Genomic DNA, 23,369 nt, shown 5'->3' on the forward strand with positions numbered 1-23,369 from the left:
ATCACAGCTGAATAGACTGTAAAATTTCTCTTTGAGCATGTATGGGTTCATTTTGGATTATCCACCTCCATTGTATCTGATCAAGACACCCGATTTGTGGGGAAGTATTGGTCTAGTTTGTGGGAACTGATGGACACCAAACTGAAGAAAAGCACAGCTTTTCATCCACAAACAAATGGCCAGACAAAAGTAGTAAACAGGACAGTGATCCAGTTACTAAGAGGATATTGCAGTAAACATCCTAAGCTTTGGGATGAACACTTGTGTTATGTGCAGCATGCTTACAACAGAGCCAAACACTCTTCTACACAGAGATCTCCTTTTGAGACCTGTTTTGGTTTCATAGCAAGGCCTCCTTTGGATTTTGTCTTTGGTAAAGATACCATGGTTGATGGACACAGTGATGTGGACAAAGCAACTAGGTTCATTGAACGGATCCAGGAGATCCACCTGGCAGTACAGGAACAGCTGGAAAAGAGCCAGACCAAGTACAAGGCTAAGCATGATAAGCATCGGATGGAGCATAGTTTTCAAGTTGGAGACCAAGTCTGGTTGTATATCAACAAGGACAGGATGCAAGGTGAAGGTAAAAAGCTAAAGCTATTAGGTATGGACCTTTTAGGATACTTGAGAAGATTGGTGAAAATGCTTTTCACCTTGATTTACCAGCTTACATGCACATCTACTCAGTCGTAAATGCAGATTGCTTGAGATTGTTTGAACCTTCAATGATTGAGGACCCTGAAGAGCAAAGTCAATTTCCTTCTATTGATGACTTGCTACCTGAACACCTCAATGAGTTGTAGGAAGACACAGAGCTGGATAGGAAGGTTCGGACAACGCATAGGGGAGATGTTGAGTACCTCAGGATTAGGCTCAAAGGTTCAAAGCCAAGCAGTGCAAAGTGGATTGAGATTGGACAAGTGAGAAAACAGTATCCTCACTTAGTCGATGCTTGAAAACCAACTTTTGGTGGTCCAAAATCTTTTTCAGTGGGAAGTTCATGATCCGAATTAGATCCATAGAAGACTATCAAAGAACCATGATTGTATTAGGTCGAACAAATCTCTAAAGAAATCCAAAACAATGATCAAAAACACCCTGAACCAGTGGCAATGGAAACCAACGAGGAGCTAGGTCAAAGCGCGCTAACCGAGGCCCATGGAGACCACGCAGGAGGCCAAAGTAGCCCCTAGGAGCCCCAGATCGGGAAACATGGGTGGTTTTTGATACGCGATTAATCGTGCATCGCTAGGAAAATAGGGCTGCGAAGGAAAAGCCCGAGCACTCGGTCGCGTGGGGGAATCGGAGGACTGCGGGCGGAAAAGGGAAAAAGCGCCAAAACACAAATGGTGGGACTCGCACTCTGGAAACCAACGGTTTTGATCAGGGTGCCCTTAAACAGTAAGAGGTTTTGGAAAAGAGCGGAGCGATTCCATACATCAATTGATGTGTGGCAGGCGGAGGTAAGAGAAAACCACCGTTGATCACGTGCTATTGGTAGAGAAAGTCAACTGCGCGAAACGTGCTTATGGCGTCAGATCTGGAGGCCTCAGATTGGACAGCTGAGCTCGTGCCTGAGGGGGGAAGCAGAATAAATAGAGAATTAAGCCATGTTTTAAAGGGATTTTGGATCCGTTTGATCACCACGGTGGAGAAAGAACACATCCACGATGTAACTGAAGAAGCAAACCGACGAAGCATGCTGGCGCCATTTAAAGGAGGACAAGTGGCCACTCCCTGAGTGTTCATGATGATGCCGAAAAGGGAACTCCAAGCGCAGCTGTAGAAGGTGAATCGACAGGCGAAAGAGGAACCAAATAGGCATAGGGTTCGAATGGATAAAGCCATGAACAAAGGAAGAAGACAGCCGGCCAAGTTAGACAAAAGTTGAGAGATGGAAGAAGTGGAACAGTGAACCCTGAGAGGAGGACTAAACACAGAGAACAGTAAAGCAAAGCAGAAGGAGGCAGAGGGCTGAGCTGAACAAAGGCAGTGTTGAGCACCATAGAGCTTGAAGATTCAAGCCATCCCATAGAGGAATCTGTCTAGACTGAGCATCACATTTGGCTCTTTCCACTGTAGACTAGAAGGTCACAGAGCTGGTAGGAAGAAGAAGAGTCTGTGTACTCCAGTGGCTTGGGGAATCCAAGGACCACCCTGCCAAGCAAAACCTGCTTTAGGTGAACTCACATTGAGTCCCTGTATTGTAATACTCTTCTTAAAGGCACAATAAAACAAGGCCACCACTGAAAGCTGGAACAAAGATGCAGCCCTAGAGAATAGGGTGAACTCCTTATTAAAATTGTTTGTCTTTGTGTTGCTTACTGTATTTCTCTGTTGTCTTTCCATTTTATTGTCTATGTATTGGCAATCTGATCGATCTATTGTTTCAATAACATAGAACACACACCAGCACATGAGTTTGTAATACCTTAGTTTAATAAATCTTTAACTGATGTCACTCATCTGGTGAATATCAAATCAGAAAAAGACTGAAATCAAATGCTTAAACACATCATTTTCTAACTAACTGTTGAGAGGCTATGCTTCAAAAGAATGGTAAGTTAACATGTATGCAATCCTACTCTCTTAAGAATGCAAATTAAAAAACATCAAACATTCTATTATTGTGCACGTAAATGAATAAAATAAATATGTTTTTCTTTTTGTCCATTTTTTATGTGAAAGTGTGAAAACTAATCTCTTTTGGTGATGTGGTAGGTGGCTTAGGGATGACAGTGAATGGTCAGAAGGCTTGTGATACCAGTAGGGGTCCTTTTCTAGCTTCCTAGAGGCTTTTTCCTCAATTCGGCCTCAAAACAGGCCACTACAGGTAAACCTACAAGATGTCCTAATGCATTCTACAGGATGTCTTGAAAACCTACAAGATCCCGTGTATTTCTACAAGATACATCCGAGAGTAAAATGAGGGATGTTGAAGGTGATGGAAGGCTTAGAGAAGGTGGTTGGTGGATGAAATGAGGTAAGGGAGTGCCTAGGACCACTTCAGAACTCAAAACCAGAGTTGGGAAATGGTTGGATTTGCTCAACAAGCTTGGAGAAGTTTTCTTGTGAAATGATGAAATTGGTGAGAGTTTAGTGAAACGAATGAATGATTATGGATGGATGAGGTTGGGATGAGGTTGTTGATCATGAAATCTCTATGTATTGTTGAAACTCCTGCACTGCATCAAACATTGACATCTATTCAAAAATCATGTAAACAAGAAGAATTTCTATTATCTAAGGGAAACAAAATTTCATGAGCTAGCTACCTACTTCATGCATGAGGAAAAATTGCAAAATAAGATGGAACATTGATGAGATCTAATGTAAGACTGGAGATAGAAGAAATGATAACTAAATCCTACACTTGAAAACTGATCAAATCCTGCACTAAGTACAGAAAAACCCTAAATTCCATGAGAAAGTATAATTTTGTTGTTTTACGGCTGCATAGGAGTTCTTTCCTCAAACCATGATCCTTGAAGGAAGGAGTGAGGCCAAAACCACCTACTGACAATTTTTTGATGATCCTTTATCTCTTCTAAGCTACTGCTAAAATAAAGCACAAATGGAAGCAAACTAATCAAATCTACAACTACTTGCAATGAAATAATTCTAAAAACAATTCAACTATGAAATCAACTAAACATACAAATACAAAAAGAGGAGCCTTTCTTGCTAGGGTTGGGCCCTAACCCAAGAGTTTCATCCCTTTGAGTTAACTCAGCGCTGGATGAAGGAAACGTTCATTCTCTTTATCAAAACAAAAATTACATAGCAATGTCTTCCACAAGTCTTGAACTCGAAAATGACTTTTGTTTTTACAGCAAAAATTCGAATCCTAATGAGGCTCTAGGCCTCTTTATTTATACAACTGAAGTCTTCAACGACTTCCTTAAATATAGGGAGGTTCAACTCCCAAACTTGAGATAAACTAGCTCTTTAACTGTCACTTGATCGGCTGCCTTTTGATCTCCATAACTTGGCTGCTTGTACTTCGAGCTAGTGTGATTGATGGAGGAATATTCGAATGAGTGAGGAGTAAATGAGGAGGATTTACCTCCTACAATATGTCCTTGTCTCATTCGAGTTTCAACCTTTAATTAGCCAAAATTTCCATGATTTTCTCTAAAAAACCTGCAATTAATGCACATTAGTCCACTAGGCATAATATCTCACTTTGACTCATCTCATTAAACAAAATACAATCAAAATATGTAATAAATTGTGAGAAGAGTTGATTTTACTAAGCTAGGAGATAGATTAAAGTCCATATAGTTACCCAATAATGAGGCTCATCAACCATCATCATCAATCTTAATATTATTGTATGAAAAATAATAATATGATATATATATATATATATATATATATATATATATATATATATATATAATAAATTTCTCTGCCATTAAAAATTTAAAAATAAATAAATTGACATTTAAAATTTCTTAATATAATTATTTTCATAGATAATATGAAATTAAATGATCAAAAAATTTAAACATTATAAAATTTAATTTAAAATAATCATATTACATTCTAAATAATTTTTATTAATTTTAATATCATCATTCATATATATATATATGATTGATTCTTTTGTAGTATATGACTTGAAAAAATGATCTTTCATGACATTTAATAAATTCAAATTTAAAATAAATCTAAATTAATCATAGTATATTCTATTCAATAATGTTTACTAATCTTCATATTAAAATAGATCTACTTAGATTCCAGTGCATTCAATATTATTAAATAGATTTAATTAAGTTGCACTCAATATGTTTTATCAAGCTTGCTCTCATATTACATCTCTTTCAGTATTCTTTGTTACTCTTGATACATCATATTACATTTAAACCGTTATTTTATGAAAAATATCCATTCTTATATAATTTATCCAAAATAAAATGAATTATGAATAATAATATAAGTTTGACCATTAATTAATTAATGTTTTCTGCATTAAACAAAATTATTAAGATTGAGTGGCATGGAACATGATAAAAGAAAAGCATGAAGAAATGACAATAGAGATTCCAGTATCATGAGTGTGATTCATCAAGCGATTCGATTCGTTGGGAATTCAAGTGTTGTGTAGAGGACAAGATCCACCGTATCGGAGGACAACTGGGGAGGATGCAAACAAAGAATCTCGATTGCATCCACGTCATCACACAGCTGGCCCGTTGACTTTTGCCCTAGAAAATAGGTACGCTAAGCGTGAGATGGATTGGTTTTGGTTTTTTTGGTGATTTAAAATAATAGGAGAAAATTGGATATTTATTTTAAAATTGGTACAATCAATATAAATTTATTTTAAATACAAATCTAAGGTGAGTTGAGAGGGATTTAATTTCTTCATGTATAATTTTTTTATGTGGTTATTTAATTTTTTTTGTTTTTATATTTTTTTAAATTTTTTATTTTGGTTAGGCATTTTCTATTTTTTTCATCTCTATTTGACATTTGTTCGTCTGTGTTTTGACCTCGGTTTTGTCTAATTATCCTTTTAATTAAATTAATTAATTAAAAAAACTTTATATGAACAAGTGTCATATGAAATGAGTTATGGTTTTTTGGGCATATAGTCTTGATAAACCAAGTAATGACCCATGATATTATAACAAAACCTATTTACAAATTAACAATTTCCATGGTATGAAGTAGAGATAAATTATTTTATTTTTTTAATTATAATTACTTTTAAAGTTATTTATAAAAAGTTTTTCACTTTCAATTAGCATTATTTTAAAAAATTTCACATTTAAATCATTATATTAATAAAAACTGATAATCTTACCTTTTAGAGTTATATCACATTATTAAATTACTAAGAAATAAGAAATAAATATGCATCACTATAATATGACATTGAAAATAAAATATAAATAAGGAGATTCATGCAACATGTCAATTACCAAAGTCATAGATTTTTTTACAAAAAACGAGTTATTATTTTATTAAAATATAATGAATTATGTTCATCTTAGAACTAGGAAATGTTCAAGGGTTTTAAATAAGATGATTCTGATAATGTGCAGTGAATATTTATTTATATATAATAACTAAAAACTAAATATATTCATTTTTAGGATGTGGTTATGGAGCTTCATGTTCAAAATCTATGATACCTATGATGTAGTGGGGAACAGACACCTTAAATCAAGTTTGATTTAAACAGGTCATTTTTTGCATGACATTTTACACTATTCTTGATGCTAGCATATTAATAAATATGATAAGATTTACATTAAATTATCTATTTTTGAAGATTTGCTTCAAGTGTTTAAGGGATTTTTTAGGTAGAATGATATAAATTGTTTAATTGAAAAATTAAATGGGTTTAATTTTGTTAATTTTCAACCAATTTACAACTAGATCATAACTTAACCAATTTTTTTATATAACAAAAAAAATCTAAATTTTTGGTCAAGTTCGTATCGAAATTTCGGCTTTGGGGATTCTTAAGATAACTCCCACACAAAATTGCTTTAACTAATTATGATAAAGTCCCATCTTAAATCATGTGGCTTTGAGGATTCTTAAGATAACTCCCACACAAAATTGTTTTAACTAATTATGATAAAGTCCATCTTAAATCGTGTTCAACATGAGACGTTATTGGGTATTTTTTTGTTTAGGAATGACCATCCTTGACATAAAGACTTCTTAACAATAGTTAACTTACATGGTCACTCGTTATTGTGTGACCCGCACAAGCTGTGCAAAGGCAACCATAATTACTTTTAGAAAGACGAGAAAGAAAGAAAGAAAAATTTAACGTCCACAAGGCTAAAGATAACCTATGGGACCTCTTTTAGAGTGCAACACTTGAAAAAAAGTATGCACCTCAAGAGATTTAATCCTCTTCAAAATGGATCTATATTGGTTCTATATGCATATACTATGTGTAACTTTTCATTTTTAAAACTATATTTTTTAATGCATAAATGGATACAATGCCTTGAAATTTTACTTGGACACTTCGATTGTATAAACTACACCACATAAATTTTCAATTCCGACAAATCTTTGCTAGACAAAATTTAAATTTAAATTTTAAACTAGAATTAATGGCTCCAAGAAAATAGCTCCAAATTAATTTAAAAATTTTAAAAGGAGATAGCTAAAATTATAAAACAAACTCCCTTCTTTATGTTGATTGCAAAATATCATGGAATCTGAAGGCTTGAATGAAAGATGCTCTTTATTTCATCCCATTATTAATACAAATTGACTCTAGTCATTTCCTCCGTGCAATTACATTTTTTGTGGGACAGTGCCCACCAGGGCCTATGGTAATGTTTCTCCTCATTACCTTGCATGTTATGGCTTGAATACAATATGTATATAATATTTTGACATAGTGGTATGATTGGAGAAAAAATGATTTAGTCAAGTGGTTTAAGCAACATCTGTTAGACAGGAATTAACACAAATGTGAGACTATTGCAAGGTTGAACACATTTACTCCCCTCCATCCTCCAGCCTTTAGATTGTTATCTTTCCTTTGCAACAAAATTTTTGCAGTAACATCATAGGCATGTTCAATTATATTTTAGGTTGAATTTTTTTATTTTTATTAATCTTGTAGTGGATATTTATGCAATGGATTATTTTGACTTTGTCATGAATGCTAGTAATATCTTATGGTGGAATATTTTTACTTTGTAGTGGATTCTTTTACTCTACCATGGATGCTCATAATATTCTATGGTTATTTTTTTATTATTTTGAGGTGGATGCTCATTATACTCTTTGTGGTGGATATATCCTACAAACTTTGTAGTGGATTGAAATATATAATATGGCACTTCGTGGTGGATTGAAATATATCATATGAACCTCTGCGGTGGATTTATACATGACTACGATATTATACACGAGATTTGTGATGGATTTATACATGACTATGATATTATAGACGAGCTTTGCAATGGATTGAAATACATCATATAAACCTTTGAGGTGGATACACGAGCTCTACAATGAATTTATCATATGAGCTTTGCAAGTTTGAAATATATCATACGAAACTCTGAGGTGGATACACAATCTCTATGGTGGATTTATCATATGAGCTCTATAGTGGATTGAAATAAATCATACGAACTATGTGCTCATGATTCCTCTATGTGGCTTGTATAATATCTATTGTTCGATATATTGAAATATTGATTGAAGAATCAATCTCTACAGTTTCAAATCTGTTTTTCTCTTAAACCTTAGCTTTGTGATCTCGAGTACATCTTTGCATCCTATATGGTCCACTACTCATAACTCGGGTGCAAAAGTTCCTGATCTATTTTCTTCCTTATTCCTTTTTTTTATATTTAAATTATGAGTACTTCACCACATATGTCAAAAACTTCAACCTAGCAAGGGGAGGCTAAGCAAAGTCACCTTAGAAAGTCTTTATGATCATTTTGATTCAGTAGAGAAAATGAGAGAAGAAAGAGAAATAAAAGATAAATTAGAATTAGTTAAAATGTTTACAAACAAATTCAAATTGTTAGAAAATAAAATATTAGGGTTCAAGATCAAGCTAAAAATAATGAAAGATAGGATACAAGAAATGGAAAAGAAAAAACAATCAATGGTTGAAGAAAATTGCATCTTGAGAGACAAGATTAAAGAGTTAAAAGAAAAACTAAATAACAATCTGGTCCTAAGTAGTATAGATAATAAATTAGACATCAAACTCATCAAAGAGGAAATGAACAAGCTAATTGAGTTGGATCATGAGTGCAATAAAAGAGCCTTGAATCTTATAAGTGTAAATAAAAACAAAAAAAAAAACAAAAACATGAACACACATTAGAAATAATAAAAGAACTAAAAAATAAGTCATAAATTGAAACTTGTCTCATAAAAGCAAAAAGGTTGGAAAATATACTCAAGCATAAAGATATACTGATATATGTTAGGATAAGTTGTAGTGACCATAAATTTGGCAAAATCAATAAATCTCCAAGTCTAAAAGGGATAGGTATATTTATAAGCTATGACCTTATCCCAATAGACCATGCTACATTAAGGATGTTCAAAAGGTAAAGGAAGTAAGAAAGGAAGGCAAATAGGTAATCATTAGAAATAGGAAAGCTATTATTAGGGATAAAGACCAAAATGAGAGTAATAAATAGGAATTTGGAACACTCTAGATCTTGTTTTGAATTTATGGTGGCTTTCCATGGTTTAAAGGTCCTATGTTAATTTGGATCCCGAGTGAATTTGATATTAATTTTTTAGTTGAAACTTGGGAGCATGATGAGTCTAAGGTCCCTAACATAGATGGATTCATTTTGTGGTCAACTTGGAATAAGAAATACTCTCATAGAGGAATTGAAGAAATAATATGTTGTATAAAAAAGAGTGTCTCTCCTCACTCTCAACTTCATAAGGTAAACCCCTTCAATTGATACAATTGGATTGAAATCTCTAACGTTAACACTAAAAGGATATATTACAATATGTTATTTTTCACCTATAAACTCTAACGTTAACACTAAGGATATATTACAATATGTTATTTTGCACCTATAAACTCTATCATTTATAAGAAAAACAATATTGATAAGAATTTCTCTTATAATACTTTAGACCAAGATATTCATAGTCTAAGGAATGGAGGTAAAATACTCTTGTTAGGAGACTTCAAAGCTAGAATCACATCTAACCAAGCTATTCTTCTAAGTAATGATTCAAACCCTAATCTTCCTTGATAATATGAGCACCTCGATTTAGCTAGTAGATTCAAAATAAACTATGAAGACCTAACTAATAATTTACTTGATACTGAGTTCATCAAACTCTGTAGTTTTCAATACCTTATAATTTGCAATGGCATAATCAAGTGGCCAAACTCCAACCAGATGACTTATATTCATGGGCTTCAAAGTAGTGTCATGGATTATGTGATATCTGATATCCATATTTCCAACCAAATTGTAAACTTTGACCTCTTAAATGATCATGAGCCTGATTCTGATCATAGACCTTTAACCTTAACTCTAAACTTTGCTATGAAAAACAAGCACATGCATGAGAATTGTGAGAGCCAATCCGCTTGTTTTTTGAGAAAAGTAAAATGGATCTCTTCTTAAAGGATTTAAATAGGGATTTACACCTCTTAACTTATAAGGATAAACATTTATCATAATTTAACTACAACCCTCTCTACTACCATTAGCAAGTTTTCTATCGAAGCGTTATATATATAAAAAAAAAGGGAGAACTACCAACTCTTGGTATGATAATGATTGTAAAAATGCTAAAAAGAAATTAGGGATGCTCCTAATAAAACCATAAAACTTGATAGGATAAATACATACAAAACTTTTATTAAAAGAAAGAAAGATATTATATACATAGAAAGCAAGAGAAATGAATGCACGTCTCTAAGTTTGACCCTAGAAAGTTTTGGAAGAAAGTTATGATTCGTAAGACTACATAAAATCACTTGATTCCCTTGAGGAACTTGAATATTTACCTTAAAAACATATATGAATCCCCTAATTGCATGGGCATCATTTTTTAATGCTCCTACAAAGCATGATACCTTTTCTTTGGAAGACATTGAGTTTGGGGTTAACAATCTTGTTAATGGGAAAACTAAGGATATTGAAGGTTACCAAGCTGGAATTTTTAAAATTAGAGAACCTATCTTCTTCCTTCACATACATTAGTTCTTTGATTTGGTAGTGAAGCAAGGATTCCCTAAGCCTTGGACGCAAAGCCTTATTGTGCCTATCTTCAAGAGTGTAGATAAACACATTCTCTCTAATTACAAAACCATTATGATTAGCCACATTTTATGCAAGTTGTACACGATTATTTTGGAAATAACTATTAGTCTTTGGCTTGAAAGCCATAGTAAAAGAGCGCCTAAGCCAGGTTTAGGAGATATCATTCAACCATGTACCATATTTTACTCTTAGGATAATTGCAGAGGAATGCCACAATAATAAAACTGATATCTTCTATCATTTTTTTGACATAAGAAAAAGTTTTAACATCACTCCCAGACAAAAGCTATGGAAGAGGCTAGAAGAGATAATGGTTCCTCTCGAGTTGAGGATTGTTGTGACAAGGATGTGTGGGAATGTTATTGTCAAGCTTTGGACCACTAAGGGTTGGTTGGAAGAAATTAAAAGCAATATCAGAGTCAAGAAAGGATGTCCCTTATCCCTTACCCTTTTTGGCCTATACATTGATAAGCTAGAAGAGTGTTTGGAAGATGCAAGTTCTGTTGGCCCCGCACTCACTAGTATGGGCATACCTCTCCCCCTTTATGTTGACAATATTGTTATTTTGGTAAGGAGCCATTACGATCTTGACAAGAAATTCAAAATATTCCAAGATTTATACTCCAATATGAGTATGATTATTAATATTGACAAAACTAAAGTGATGATAATTAAATCCAAAAAGATCATTTGCAATACTTTCATTTATGACTATAATTCCATTGAGGAAGTTCCTTCATACAAAGATCAGGGAATTAACATCCATCATAAGCTCAATTGGAATTGTAGCATTGAGAAAAGAATAAATGGATATTGGAAAGCTTACTATGGGCTTGAAAACAACCATAAGTCAGTAGATTTGGATTTGGGATTAAAAAACATTCCTCTTTGAGACTCTCATCACTCATATTATTTTATATGGATGAGAGGTTTGGTGTTGTGATATATCAAGAGACCCATGGAGGAATATTGAACAAATCCAAAAATAGTTTATAACTTACAACCTCAATATTAAAAGAAATACTCCCTACCCTATCCTCCTCATTGAAGAAAACCATTACCCATTGAAAGCATGGCTATTAATGGGTATCTTATATATAAGAAAAAAATGTGCAACCTAGACACCAATAGGTTCCATAAAATTGCTTCTGACTCTATAAAAATCCTCACCATCAACTCAAGCAAGCACAGTATAAAGATGCAAGTTAGACTTGGCTGGACCATTGGAGAATAAAGGAGGAGATCATTTTGCAGAATATGGATAATATTACAGCTATCATTACTTCCAATTTTAAGGAGAAATTGTGGGGCAATAAAGAGCTAGAGGGAAGAATTAAACTAAGATGTTAAGAGGAGGTGTTTAACTCCAATCTCGAAAACCAAAGTTATCTTTCTGTCTTGACTAGTGTTAAGATGAAAATGAACATTTCCCTAAGGTGGGTACAAATCAACAAGCTATCGGCTGACCAAGACTTGTAATAATCACACGAGAAGGAGGTAGGTTGCCCACATTTGGCAGCTTGCATGGTATATCCACCGCTACCATCCCAACTCTTGGTGCAAGATCACATTTAAGGTCTTTGAAGCATTCATGCAAGAGGGGGTGGGATGCCTCTGGTTTCATAGATCTCACACTTTTCGATTTGAGCACACATTCATGACTATGCATAGGTGAGTACACAACCATCATTTTAAGAAGTGGAGGATGGCTTGTCGAATCGTTCAACAGAAATTACATCCAATTCTTGTAGCCTTTAAAATATGGCATCAACTCTTGGGCTCTTGCAACACTATGCCAATGACTATTTCCAGAAAGTGTCATGCAATCCTTGGCATTTAGGCTCGCCATTAATCTCTTTGGATCTTGGCTTTCAGTTATAATCCATGTCTCTTCTCTGCAGGGATCTATATCAATCAGGTTTAGTATCCTTCTTCACTCTCCCTACAATACATTCAAGGGCATGCTCTTTTTCTTACCTCTATTGTTACTCCAGTTTGGAATTTCAGCTCCCACCTCTCAGCCCCCCTGCTTGGATCTATTTTTGTCATAGGCTTCCTCACCTCTGCCTCATCATAATTTTAATCCTCTCCCCTTGCTTTCAATGGGAAGGGTCAACCTCTCTCAAGTTTATCCTTACCTGCAATATACTAAGTCCTCTCAACAAAAGTGTTTTGCCCCTCCCCGCCTCTCAATTAGCAATGGTTCGAAGTCGTATTGCTACCTCCCCTATGACTTGTCTCTAGGGCAAACCAACTCAACCCCTCTCTCCTATCCCACTCACTCTGCATGCCTCTCATACTAAGGATTTGGCTAAATACACCATGGACCGTTAGCAACATCTCATTCCTGAGACCATGTAGCAAGCCATCGCTGACATGAAAGGGAAGGTTTGTCAGGACAAAAGATTCATGTCGGATCATCATGTGGAGCGTAAAACTCAAGATTGGATTCCTGACAATAGAAACTCCACCAGGGTGCAGACCTTTGCTTACATGAAGAATATCAACCTGTACCGGCATATCAAGACAAGCATGGTTCAGGTTCTCACCAATAGGGCTGACACCCAGCAGGAGCTCATCATTTGCATGTCAAAGTTCCTAGAAAAAATGGATAGCATGGAGAACAAACTGAATGACATGGATGACAATCTCAAGTATATTTTGGCCAACACTCAACCTCAGTCAGCCACAGGAGACAAATACCCCCCTCCAACTCATACTCAATACTCTGCAAATGAACAACTCACACGTAGCTTCAGGGAAAATGATAGCCCTCTTTGTTTAGTCTATGTTTTTCTACTTGTTTCAAAATGTATTTTGGTTTCCTAGTCCATGTAATTTTGTTTATGTAAGGCCTTGCGTCTGATTTAAAATCTCAGACCTTCATGTCAAAAACAATATAGGCAATATGCAAATTTTATTTTTGTGCTATTGGTCTAGCCTCCCCCACGATAGACCAAATCAGTCTATCTATATTGTACTCAAGTTTTTTCTTGAAATAATATAATCTAAATCCTCTGATCTTACAAAAAAAATGAACATTATCAAGATAAGAACTAATTCTCATGGGCTTCATAGTGAAAACAAGCATTGGTCAATTCCCAAAATGCCATGGGATGAAACAGTTTGTCACCTGTGAGATCCTAAGAGGGCTGAAGATGAAAAACACTCTCTCTTAGATTGTTCATCTTATACTCACATTTGATTTATTTTCAAAATATTTGTCACATTACCAACCTTCTTTACCTTTAAATTCCTTTAAATTTTGTAGAAGTAAGGTTATCTTATAATCTTTTCCTCACCTTTTTTTAACATAAAAATAAAATGTTAAAAATTTCTGATTAATATAATCTTGATGGATGTTAATCAACATCATCATTAATATAAAATTAAAATAAATAAAAAAAATAATTTAGTAAAAAACTCCATACTCAATAATAATTATCTTTCAAATTTAATAAATATTTTATAAAAAATATACAAACTTTGAGAAGTAATTAAAATATGTTTAAACGGAGATTCACAACTGTTGATATTTTAGACAAATGTATGGAACTGTTAAAAATTTTAAAAAATTAATTAAAACTTCACAAAATAAATTAATAATTTAAATCATTAACTAATAAATAAAGATCCAAATCTATGACTCACATTGGAAAAAAAATAAAACTCGTTAAACCAATTAAATTTGTCCTGAGTGGCAAAATAGTAGTTTTCTGGAGGATATACAAGTCAACTGGGTTCATTTGCAGGCCAAGGATTCTTTATATATAAGCTTTGGTTTCCATGGAGATTCTGTCTCTGCTCACTGTCTCGTTATCAAAACTGTGAGAGATACTGTGTATGTAATAGTTCTGTAGCTAGCAGGACGTGTAATGCTGCATACAGGGTTTGTTTTAATAAGTCATATTAGACTCTACTTCAAACTTTTGTTTTGTAATACAAGTCTTACTGGTGCTTCTGCGATTGTTTTAATGATTCTTTTCGAGTGGTTAAGGCCTTACATATAATTTTTAACTGAAACTGCACAAAGCCTCTCGTGGCTTTTGTTCATCCCATGTTTGGGTCATGATTATTTTCAAGTTTGGAACAACATGGTTAACATTTTGGTTTCTGACACATGTTATCTGATGTGTTTTATTGCAGAAGAGAGGTTTGCATTGTAGCTGCATTAAGAAAGGGGCTACAATCTGACCCCAGCTCTGTTTAGGCAGGTAAAGCCTTGGACCTGAATTCTGTCGGGCAAGGTCCTGGTCTCAGTGTCCAATATTGAATTCTGCAGATTAGTGCTGCAGCAATGGCATATAATGGCACGGTTGGGAGTGCTGCGCCTCCTTGGCTTGACAAAGGAGACAATGCATGGCAAATGGTAGCAGCCACACTTGTGGGTATGCAGAGCATGCCAGGCCTAGTCATCCTATATGGCAGCATAGTCAAGAAGAAGTGGGCTGTGAATTCTGCTTTCATGGCACTCTATGCATTTGCTGCTGTTCTGATCTGCTGGGTTGCATGGGGATATAAAATGGCATTTGGGTATAAATTGCTTCCTTTCTGGGGCAAGGCAGGTCCGGCACTAGGCCAACAATTCCTCGTCGGACAAGCACTAATTCCTGAAGCACCGTCCAGCATTTACTTTCCTATGGCTTCCATGGTATATTTCCAGTTTGTTTTCGCAGCAATAACATTGATTTTATTGGCTGGTTCGGTGCTGGGAAGAATGGATATCAGGGCATGGATGGCATTTGTGCCATTATGGCTCACCTTCTCATATACAGTAGGAGCATTCAGCTTATGGGGAGGAGGATTCCTTACCAAATGGGATGTGATGGACTATTCAGGAGGTTATGTCATTCACGTCTCTTCAGGGAGTGCAGGTTTAACTGCAGCTTACTGGGTATGTTTAATTTCTTGTTATGGTCATTCAATATTTGATATGAATTGTTAGCCTAAGGGATTAGATCAAATGGTCGTTCTCAATATTGCTGGATATTTAGTTAAGATAGTTAATTCTATCTTCGCAAGTTCCTAGTTGGAATTTTTTTGGTTTAAGTTTACTAGTCTATGTTTATTTATTCACAAATATGGGAAAGCATCCCTGAGTTTTCCAGTGAAATTTTCCTGAGATAGTTAATTTTATCTTTGTAATTAACCAGTTTGAATCTCCTTAGTTAAGCGCGTTAGTTTATGGTCTTGTTTATTAAGGCTGAACAAAAAATTTGACAGAGGATTGCTTGAATTTTATTTTTATAGTAAAAATAGATTTAGAAAAATAAAAAATATCTGGGGCATCCCAAATTTTAAAACTTGACTGCTGTAATCTAGATTTCCAAAAATTTCTAAGATATTTTATCAGAATTTCCATAATTTTCCATCAAAATTTACCCTCATTAAACTAGAGCATAGTTTATTAGAAACGTGTTCATCAATATGGGAGAGCATCGCTAGTTTCCTTATGAAATTTTCTGTGGAAAGCATCCCTAGTTTCCTTATGAAATTTTCCTAAATATGATTTATGATTTTCATTTTATTGCTTCTGTGTATATTTTGGCTTATTACAGGTTGGACCTCGGCTCAAACAAGACCGGGAAAGATTTCCTCCAAATAATGTCCTGCTAGTGCTGGCTGGGGCAGGGCTCTTATGGCTGGGGTGGGCTGGATTTAATGGAGGAGATCCTTACGCCGCCAACATTGATGCATCAATGGCAGTGTTAAATACCAACATATGTGCAGCCACCAGTCTCCTGGTATGGACTTGCTTGGATGTCATATTTTTCGGAAAACCCTCTGTCATTGGAGCTGTCCAGGGAATGATAACAGGCCTTGTCTGCATTACTCCTGCTGCAGGTATTGCTTTTGTATTCTCATCCCCTTTATGCAACTTTTAATAACTTCATTGCCTCTGACAATTAAATTCAGTGCCTCACATCCACCAGGGTATGAGTATCCCTTCGGTTCATATGCTTTCCTGAATTTCAATAACCACTACTTTCTTTGGCAGGTTGAAGTCTCAGATATTTAAAAGTCGACGGATGCAAAATATATGTTTTTGTTTTTTTTTCGCTGTTGATGCAATTCTTCTGGATGCAAACTGTGTAGAGCTTCGAAACTCTACAATCACAGTTTGCATCCAGAAGAGAATAATTGTGAAAATTTACATATTTAGGGTTTTCATATTTACTTTTTCCATTGTCTGAATTTTGTTTCTGTTTCTGGATCCCTTTCCTTTGGAAGCCATTTTTGCTTTCCATAAGCCACTGCTCTGATATGGAGGATGTTACTCTAAGGTTTTGTCTTGAATATATACCCCATGCTCTTTTACTTCCTGATGGGGGAAATCACTAGATATGATCTAGATACTTCCCTGACAATACTTCTGGAGGCATTTGCCAGTTCACCCAAAAACAGGTCTTGATGTCCATTATCCATATTCCTTGTGCTTCAGGTATTGTGCAAGGATGGGCAGCCATTGTAATGGGTGTTTTGTCTGGAAGCATTCCATGGTACACCATGATGGTTCTGCATAAGAAATCGAGGATATTACAGATGGTTGATGATACACTCGGCGTATTCCATACTCATGCTGTTGCGGGAGTATTGGGTGGAGCACTTACTGGCCTTTTCGCGGAGCCTGTTCTGTGTGACCTCTACTTTTCGCAGACAGGTTTAAGGGGAGCCTTCTATGGAGGACGTGGTGGGAAGCAATTCCTTAAGCAGCTAGTAGGAGCAGGTTTTATAATAGGGTGGAATGTTGTAGTAACAACCATAATCTTGCTTGTGATACGCTTGGTGATCCCCTTAAGGATGTCAGATGAGCAACTTCAGATTGGAGATGATGCAGTCCATGGCGAGGAAGCTTATGCTTTGTGGGGAGATGGTGAGAAATATGATATCTCCAAGCATGGATGGTCTGATGATCCAACCAGTCACAGAAATAGCCCAGGGAACGGTTCCAGAGGAGCAACAATTGAGTTATGAGGAAGTTTGGTGTCTTCTACAGACCAGTCTATTGTTTTGTTGATTGTTGTAGAGTTGTTATTACTCTTGTATTGTTTGCTCTGCTTTAACTTCTGGTATTGTGTGGTTTGGTCTCTTGGAATTTGAATTTGTTGAAGGGTTGTTACTCTTGTAGCTTCTTCTGGTACTGTGATGTTTGGTCCATTGGAATTTGACTTCAATGTATTTTATATTATTCTTGGATCATTTTACAAAATGGTTTTTTTGGGGATAATTTTTACAATTTGGTTTAGTTTGAAGTATTTTTTATTCTCTTAAATATGACAATAAAGAGTGAGTTTAGTTTGAAGTATTTTTTATTCTCTTAAATATGACAATAAAGAGGATGAAAAATATAAACATAATAAATGAACTATTTGATGGTAAATATATTTTTTAATATTTTAAAAAATATAAATAAAAAAATAAATTAATAAATTAAATATTTATAATTCTTATGGTTGTCCCAACTGCTAATTACTTCTATCGTAATGATCATGCGATTCGTGCATTTGTTACATATATTACATTTGATAGGTAAATTGGTTTAAGTATTTTCATAAATGGATTGATTCATATATTTATAAAATTGATTAGTAATATTTATTTTAAATTTTATTATAATTTTATAATAAATATATATTTTCAATAATATTTTTTTTAATAAATAATTTATATATATCTATATAAATATATGATATTTTTTAATTAAAATTTATATATTTAATTTTTGTCAAATCATATATATATATATATATATATATATATATATATATATATATATTATCTTTTAAATTTATGAAATAAATTTATAATTCAAGTTCATTATAATTATATAGGAAATATATATTGTTATAATATATTTTTTATTAAATAATTAAAATTGATAAGTTTAAATTTTTTTCCTTTTCTTTCTTATTTCATATTTTTTATATTTATGAAATAACTTTACAATTCAAGTTCATTATATTTTTATAAGAAATATATATTTTTATGATATATTTTTTTACTAAATAATTAAAATTCATAAGTTTAATTTTTTTTCCTTTTCTTTTTTATTTCATATTTTTGTAAAATCTGATATACATTAGTAATAATGTCTTACAAATGTATTATTATAAAAACTCCAATTTATCTCACACACATAGTTTAAATCATTTTAATTATGGATTTATCATATTCTTAGAGGGATCAAAATTTTGGATGTGCAACCATTTCTTCAAGTTTGCACTTTATAAAAAAGTTTTCACCTCTTAAGGATTTGATCTCTCTAGGTGCATAATAGATTCAAAGTTAAGATGGATTTGCACTAGTGTAAGTTTGTGATAAATTGGGACTACACATACATGAAGTGTAGTCTAGTTGATCTTCCTAACATTTCTAATCTCTCTCTCTATCTATCTATCTATATAAAGTTGGTCTCAAAATATTTTATTTACGACCAACTTTGAAATATTTTTTAACATAAAATGTCACTTATCAACTCCATGTTAAGGATCGATGAAATCACACATTGCCCTCATAGCGGACTTTAAAAAGTATGAAACATCTTTTTACCTTCAACATTGAATTCTTTTTTTTTTTGTAATTAATATATTTTTTTAATTCGATGTTTCAATTAGATATTGAACATGAAATGATTTACACATCTCCCTAAGATGCAGAAAGAACCTATTCACATAATAATATGCTACACCGTACATTAGGCTATTCAAGACAAATTATTTACACCACATTTAATTTAACATCTAGATCTAAATTTTGTTTTGAAAATTCGTATTTCATCATGTTTCACTATTTGGTTTAAATGAATATGCAAAAATGTAGAGTATAAAAGACCCAACATGACTATGAAGGATGAGAAATGAATTTTTAAAAGAAACAACCTATTCATATATATCCTCATAAGAAGATCATTTTTCACATGAAACAATAATAAGGAGGTTTAATGATGAGAATTGAATGATGATTGACGTAAATGAACATGAAAGTAAAGTGGCATTCTAAAACCTTGTAGGAAACTCACCTATTATCATATAAGATCATCTCATAGCCTCTAGTGTTATTTTAATACTACCAAATTTAGCATCTTATTATGCTAAGGATAAAATTATCGTGCATTAAAGTAATTGTTCATTATGTTATGTTTGAACTAAGAAAAATGTAAGTGCAAGGATTAATCAAAAGTGTGCTAACACCTAATATAAAAAATAACAATCTAATTTAAGTGATAACATAAAGCATAATAATATTAAAACAAATCATTAACTTAATAGAAAGTATATTAATTAAGATCATTAGAATTGTACATGAAATAAATAGAACATGCACCAAATCAGATTACATAAAGACACCAAAATGTCATAATAAAGATATCATATTTACAATTTGAATCTTAAACTATATAACACTATATTTCTTATGGAAAGATGGTAAACACAATGGTAAAAGATTTCATTTAGTTCATTGGAATATTATTCAAATTCCTAAAGCTTTTGGGGGGTTAGCAATTGAAAACCCACACCTTATGATCTTGGATCTAAGGGCTAAAATCGTGTGGAGGCTAATTTCAGACTCCAAGGAATGGTGGAAGTAAACCTTCCAAAAAAAAATATTTTCATATAAATTTCCTTCTAAGAGCAGAAATAGCAGATTGTACTAGCTCAGGTTCAAAAATATGGAAATTGTGAAAAAAAGTAGCCCCTCTTGTGATAAAGCACCTAAGATGGAGGACAAGAAATGGTGCTCACATTAATCGATGTAATGACAACCTCAATGAGCAAGGCCCACTAAGGAATCAAGAAAAATTATGAGAGTTAGTGGGTTGGATGCTTCAAAAAGGATTTGCAAAGCTCAAAGATATCTAAAAATGGGACGAAAGAGGGATATGAACTAGTTGGTCATATCCAAAAAATCCTCCCAAACTTCTTCAACATTGGGATATTCTTGTTTGAAATCTTAAAGGTATGGCCCCTATCTCTCGATTAGAGTAAGATCATCGATCATGGAATTTGAGTCCTCTTCATCTTTATTCTATCAAATAAGGGTATACATATATTGTAACTTGACAATTTCCCCATCCATCTCATTACATGCTATGGAAATCAATATGGAAAAGGGATGACATCCAAAAGATTAATATATTTTGTTGGACTCTAGTACATCAAAAAATCCTAACAACATAAAACCTCCAAAAAAGAAATGTCCAAGGCCCTTCTCAATGCCCTCTATGGAAGGTTGTGGAAGAAAATATTCATCATCTATTTAAGCTTTGCTCTTCTCCTTGGAGGTTTGGAAGGTTTCCTTTACGAGTTTAATCCAGATAGAAGCATTTCGAAGTGCTTAGGTTGAAATGTTTCTAACCTAGAAAAGTAAATTTCCATAGTCACAAAAGTCATCTTCTTTAATTCTGAGATGTTGGTCTATTTGGTTGGAAATAAACGCCATAATTTTTAAAAATGAGAAACAAGTTCCCTCTAAAGTGGCCCATAAGGTGGCCACCCTAATTTTCGAAGCAATAACTTCTTGGGGCTTCAAAGCCTCCAAAAAAGAAGATATCACCTTCGTCAAAAGAGATTGGCTGAGGGTGGGTTATCCATCAACTTTAGCTAGCAGCTTGAAGCTTCGCTTGACTAAAAGGAGATTCATTTGTATCACACAATACATCGCAAAATTTCAAAATTTACATGCTAATCAACATCAATTCTTTTTATTCTTTGATGGAGAATTGAAAGGAAACCCAGGGGTGGCAGGAGAGGGAGGGTTGATTCTTGGCCCCGATAGAAAAAATGAGTCTCAATATTCGTGGGGATTGGGATCAACCACCAATAATCAAGCGGAGTTCCTCGCTCTTTGATAAGGTTTAAATCTATCCATTGAAAATAAAATTCAGAGAGTTATAATATTTGGTGACTCAATGATAGTGATTCAACGAGTATGGGAGCCTAAACATTTCCCTAAAGTGATCCACTCTCCCATGGAGTTAAGGATCCTTCTCCAACTTCAACAATTTGAGCAGGTTGATATTTTCCATGTATTGAGGAGTTTAAATTCAATAACGGATGCATTAACAAACAAAGGTACATGGTTGTCTCAAGGGATTATATAATTTAACAATGATCATTAATCAACCTCCCCATCAGTATGATGTTTTCAAATAACATAGAAGGAATATCAAAGTCAATTAATGAAAATATAATATGGAGGAAAGTTTAATATTTCATGAAGCATGAAATTCATCGGTGAATTAATGTATTTGATTTGAGGGCCTCCAAGGTATGGTGTCCATCTTTTACCGACTGGCCTCAATCATCCCCCATGGAGTACCCCTGTCATCTTAGCATTAACACTTGGCTCACTCACTCATTCTCCCTCTGCTTAGTGTACTCTCATGTTACACTAAAATTTGTCACCATGACTATTTGCAGTTAGTATGGCTCTATCAACTGTCATACTATCCTCCTTGGCAAGTCTCATACCTCTGCTCCTCATGTCAAACTCCAAGAAAGAGAGAAAGTCCTTAAAAAGTCAACTAACTCTGGTTACGCAATTTCTCTTAGCCTTATCTGCGTGTACGCACCTCCAATTCACAATACCTGTGTACTTGTACGCTCTGTATGTAAAGGGCTGGGTGCGTACTCCTGTAAAGGTCAAAAGGTGCGAGTTTCACTTCAAAAAGTTACTTGTGGTCATTTCTAGAGCATTCTAGAAGCTTGTTTGACATGTATTGAGCGCCTCCAGATGGTTCATGTATCCCTATGAAAGAGGAACTTATCCCATCAAGAGGGGAGCTATCCCATTCAAAGAGGGGCTTATCCCATTGATGGTGGACCTGATTAACTTCCTCTAGAGCACTATAAATACAGGCATTGGGCCAGAAGGAGGGGAGGTTGAAAGCTGAATATTCCTAAGGGTAGATGCTGCTGAAATTAGGACTCCCTTATAGAGCTTGAGAGGAGAGATTCCCATCCTTTCTTAGCTTCATTTGGAAGTGGGTGAGCTGATCAAAGTAAAGGAGAACTCTTGCTGGACCCTGGGAGGGACCTGCACAACACGAAGGCATAGGTTGTAATGGTTTCTTTTGTTTCCACTTAATACAATTAAGCTCATTTTTCTCAACAAGTTGTTATACATGATTTGTTTCATATACTCCTTGGTCTTTATGATGAATATGTTTTATTTTATGAGTTATTCAGGTGCTATGTAATCGTTTGCTTGTTAGTGAATGCAGGTTTCGAAGAGAAGGAGGAGCTCATCCGGATCAGAGAGACTGGACTACTACAAAGCGTTGGACTAAAGGTATGTTATAAACACTTGCTTACTCGTATTCTAAATGCATATTTAGGGAAAGATAGTGTTTAATTGTCTTGTTTGTCACTAGAAAGCCTTAGCTTCTAGGGAGGTCGGTTTTGTCCGCAAAATTGACTCTTTCCGCATGACAAAATGGCGACTCCACTAGGGAACTCCATGATTTGAATGATTTTTCCTTTGTGTGAAACTTTGATTTGAGATAAGTCGTTTGTTTTCTGGTTTTTGGCTGTCTGACTGTGCATTTGGGTGGATTAGCTTAGGGTTAAATTAGATTTTAGTTTTTCTTGGTTTTGCTAGAAGTAC

General features: G+C 34.2%; 1 protein-coding gene across 1 annotated transcript; it reads left to right on the forward strand.

The window, feature by feature from the left end:
* The first annotated feature begins 14,538 nt into the window (after positions 1–14,538).
* LOC149162760 (ammonium transporter 3 member 1-like) lies at positions 14,539–17,951 on the forward strand. Its single transcript, XM_089435780.1, has 4 exons — positions 14,539–14,652; positions 14,910–15,657; positions 16,322–16,607; positions 17,206–17,951. Exons 2-4 carry the CDS (start codon positions 15,061–15,063, stop codon positions 17,736–17,738), a joined length of 1,416 nt encoding a protein of 471 aa, XP_089291906.1. The 5' UTR covers positions 14,539–14,652; positions 14,910–15,060; the 3' UTR covers positions 17,739–17,951.
* Positions 17,952–23,369: the final 5,418 nt, after the last annotated feature.

This window comes from Pinus tabuliformis, chromosome 5_2 (genome assembly GCF_031772625.1).
Source record: "Pinus tabuliformis cultivar Carrire ecotype Pingquan chromosome 5_2, CPIR1, whole genome shotgun sequence".
Taxonomy (NCBI): domain Eukaryota; kingdom Viridiplantae; phylum Streptophyta; class Pinopsida; order Pinales; family Pinaceae; genus Pinus; species Pinus tabuliformis.

What these genes read in the sequence shown, in the direction of transcription:
- LOC149162760 (XM_089435780.1), top strand. Translation starts at nt 15,061, where the DNA reads ATGGCATATAATGGCACGGTTGGGAGTGCTGCGCCTCCTTGGCTTGAC. An exon ending in GTTTAACTGCAGCTTACTGG is followed by an intron (nt 15,658 to 16,321) that starts GTATGTTTAATT and finishes GGCTTATTACAG; the next exon opens with GTTGGACCTCGGCTCAAACA. An exon ending in CTGCATTACTCCTGCTGCAG is followed by an intron (nt 16,608 to 17,205) that starts GTATTGCTTTTG and finishes CTTGTGCTTCAG; the next exon opens with GTATTGTGCAAGGATGGGCA.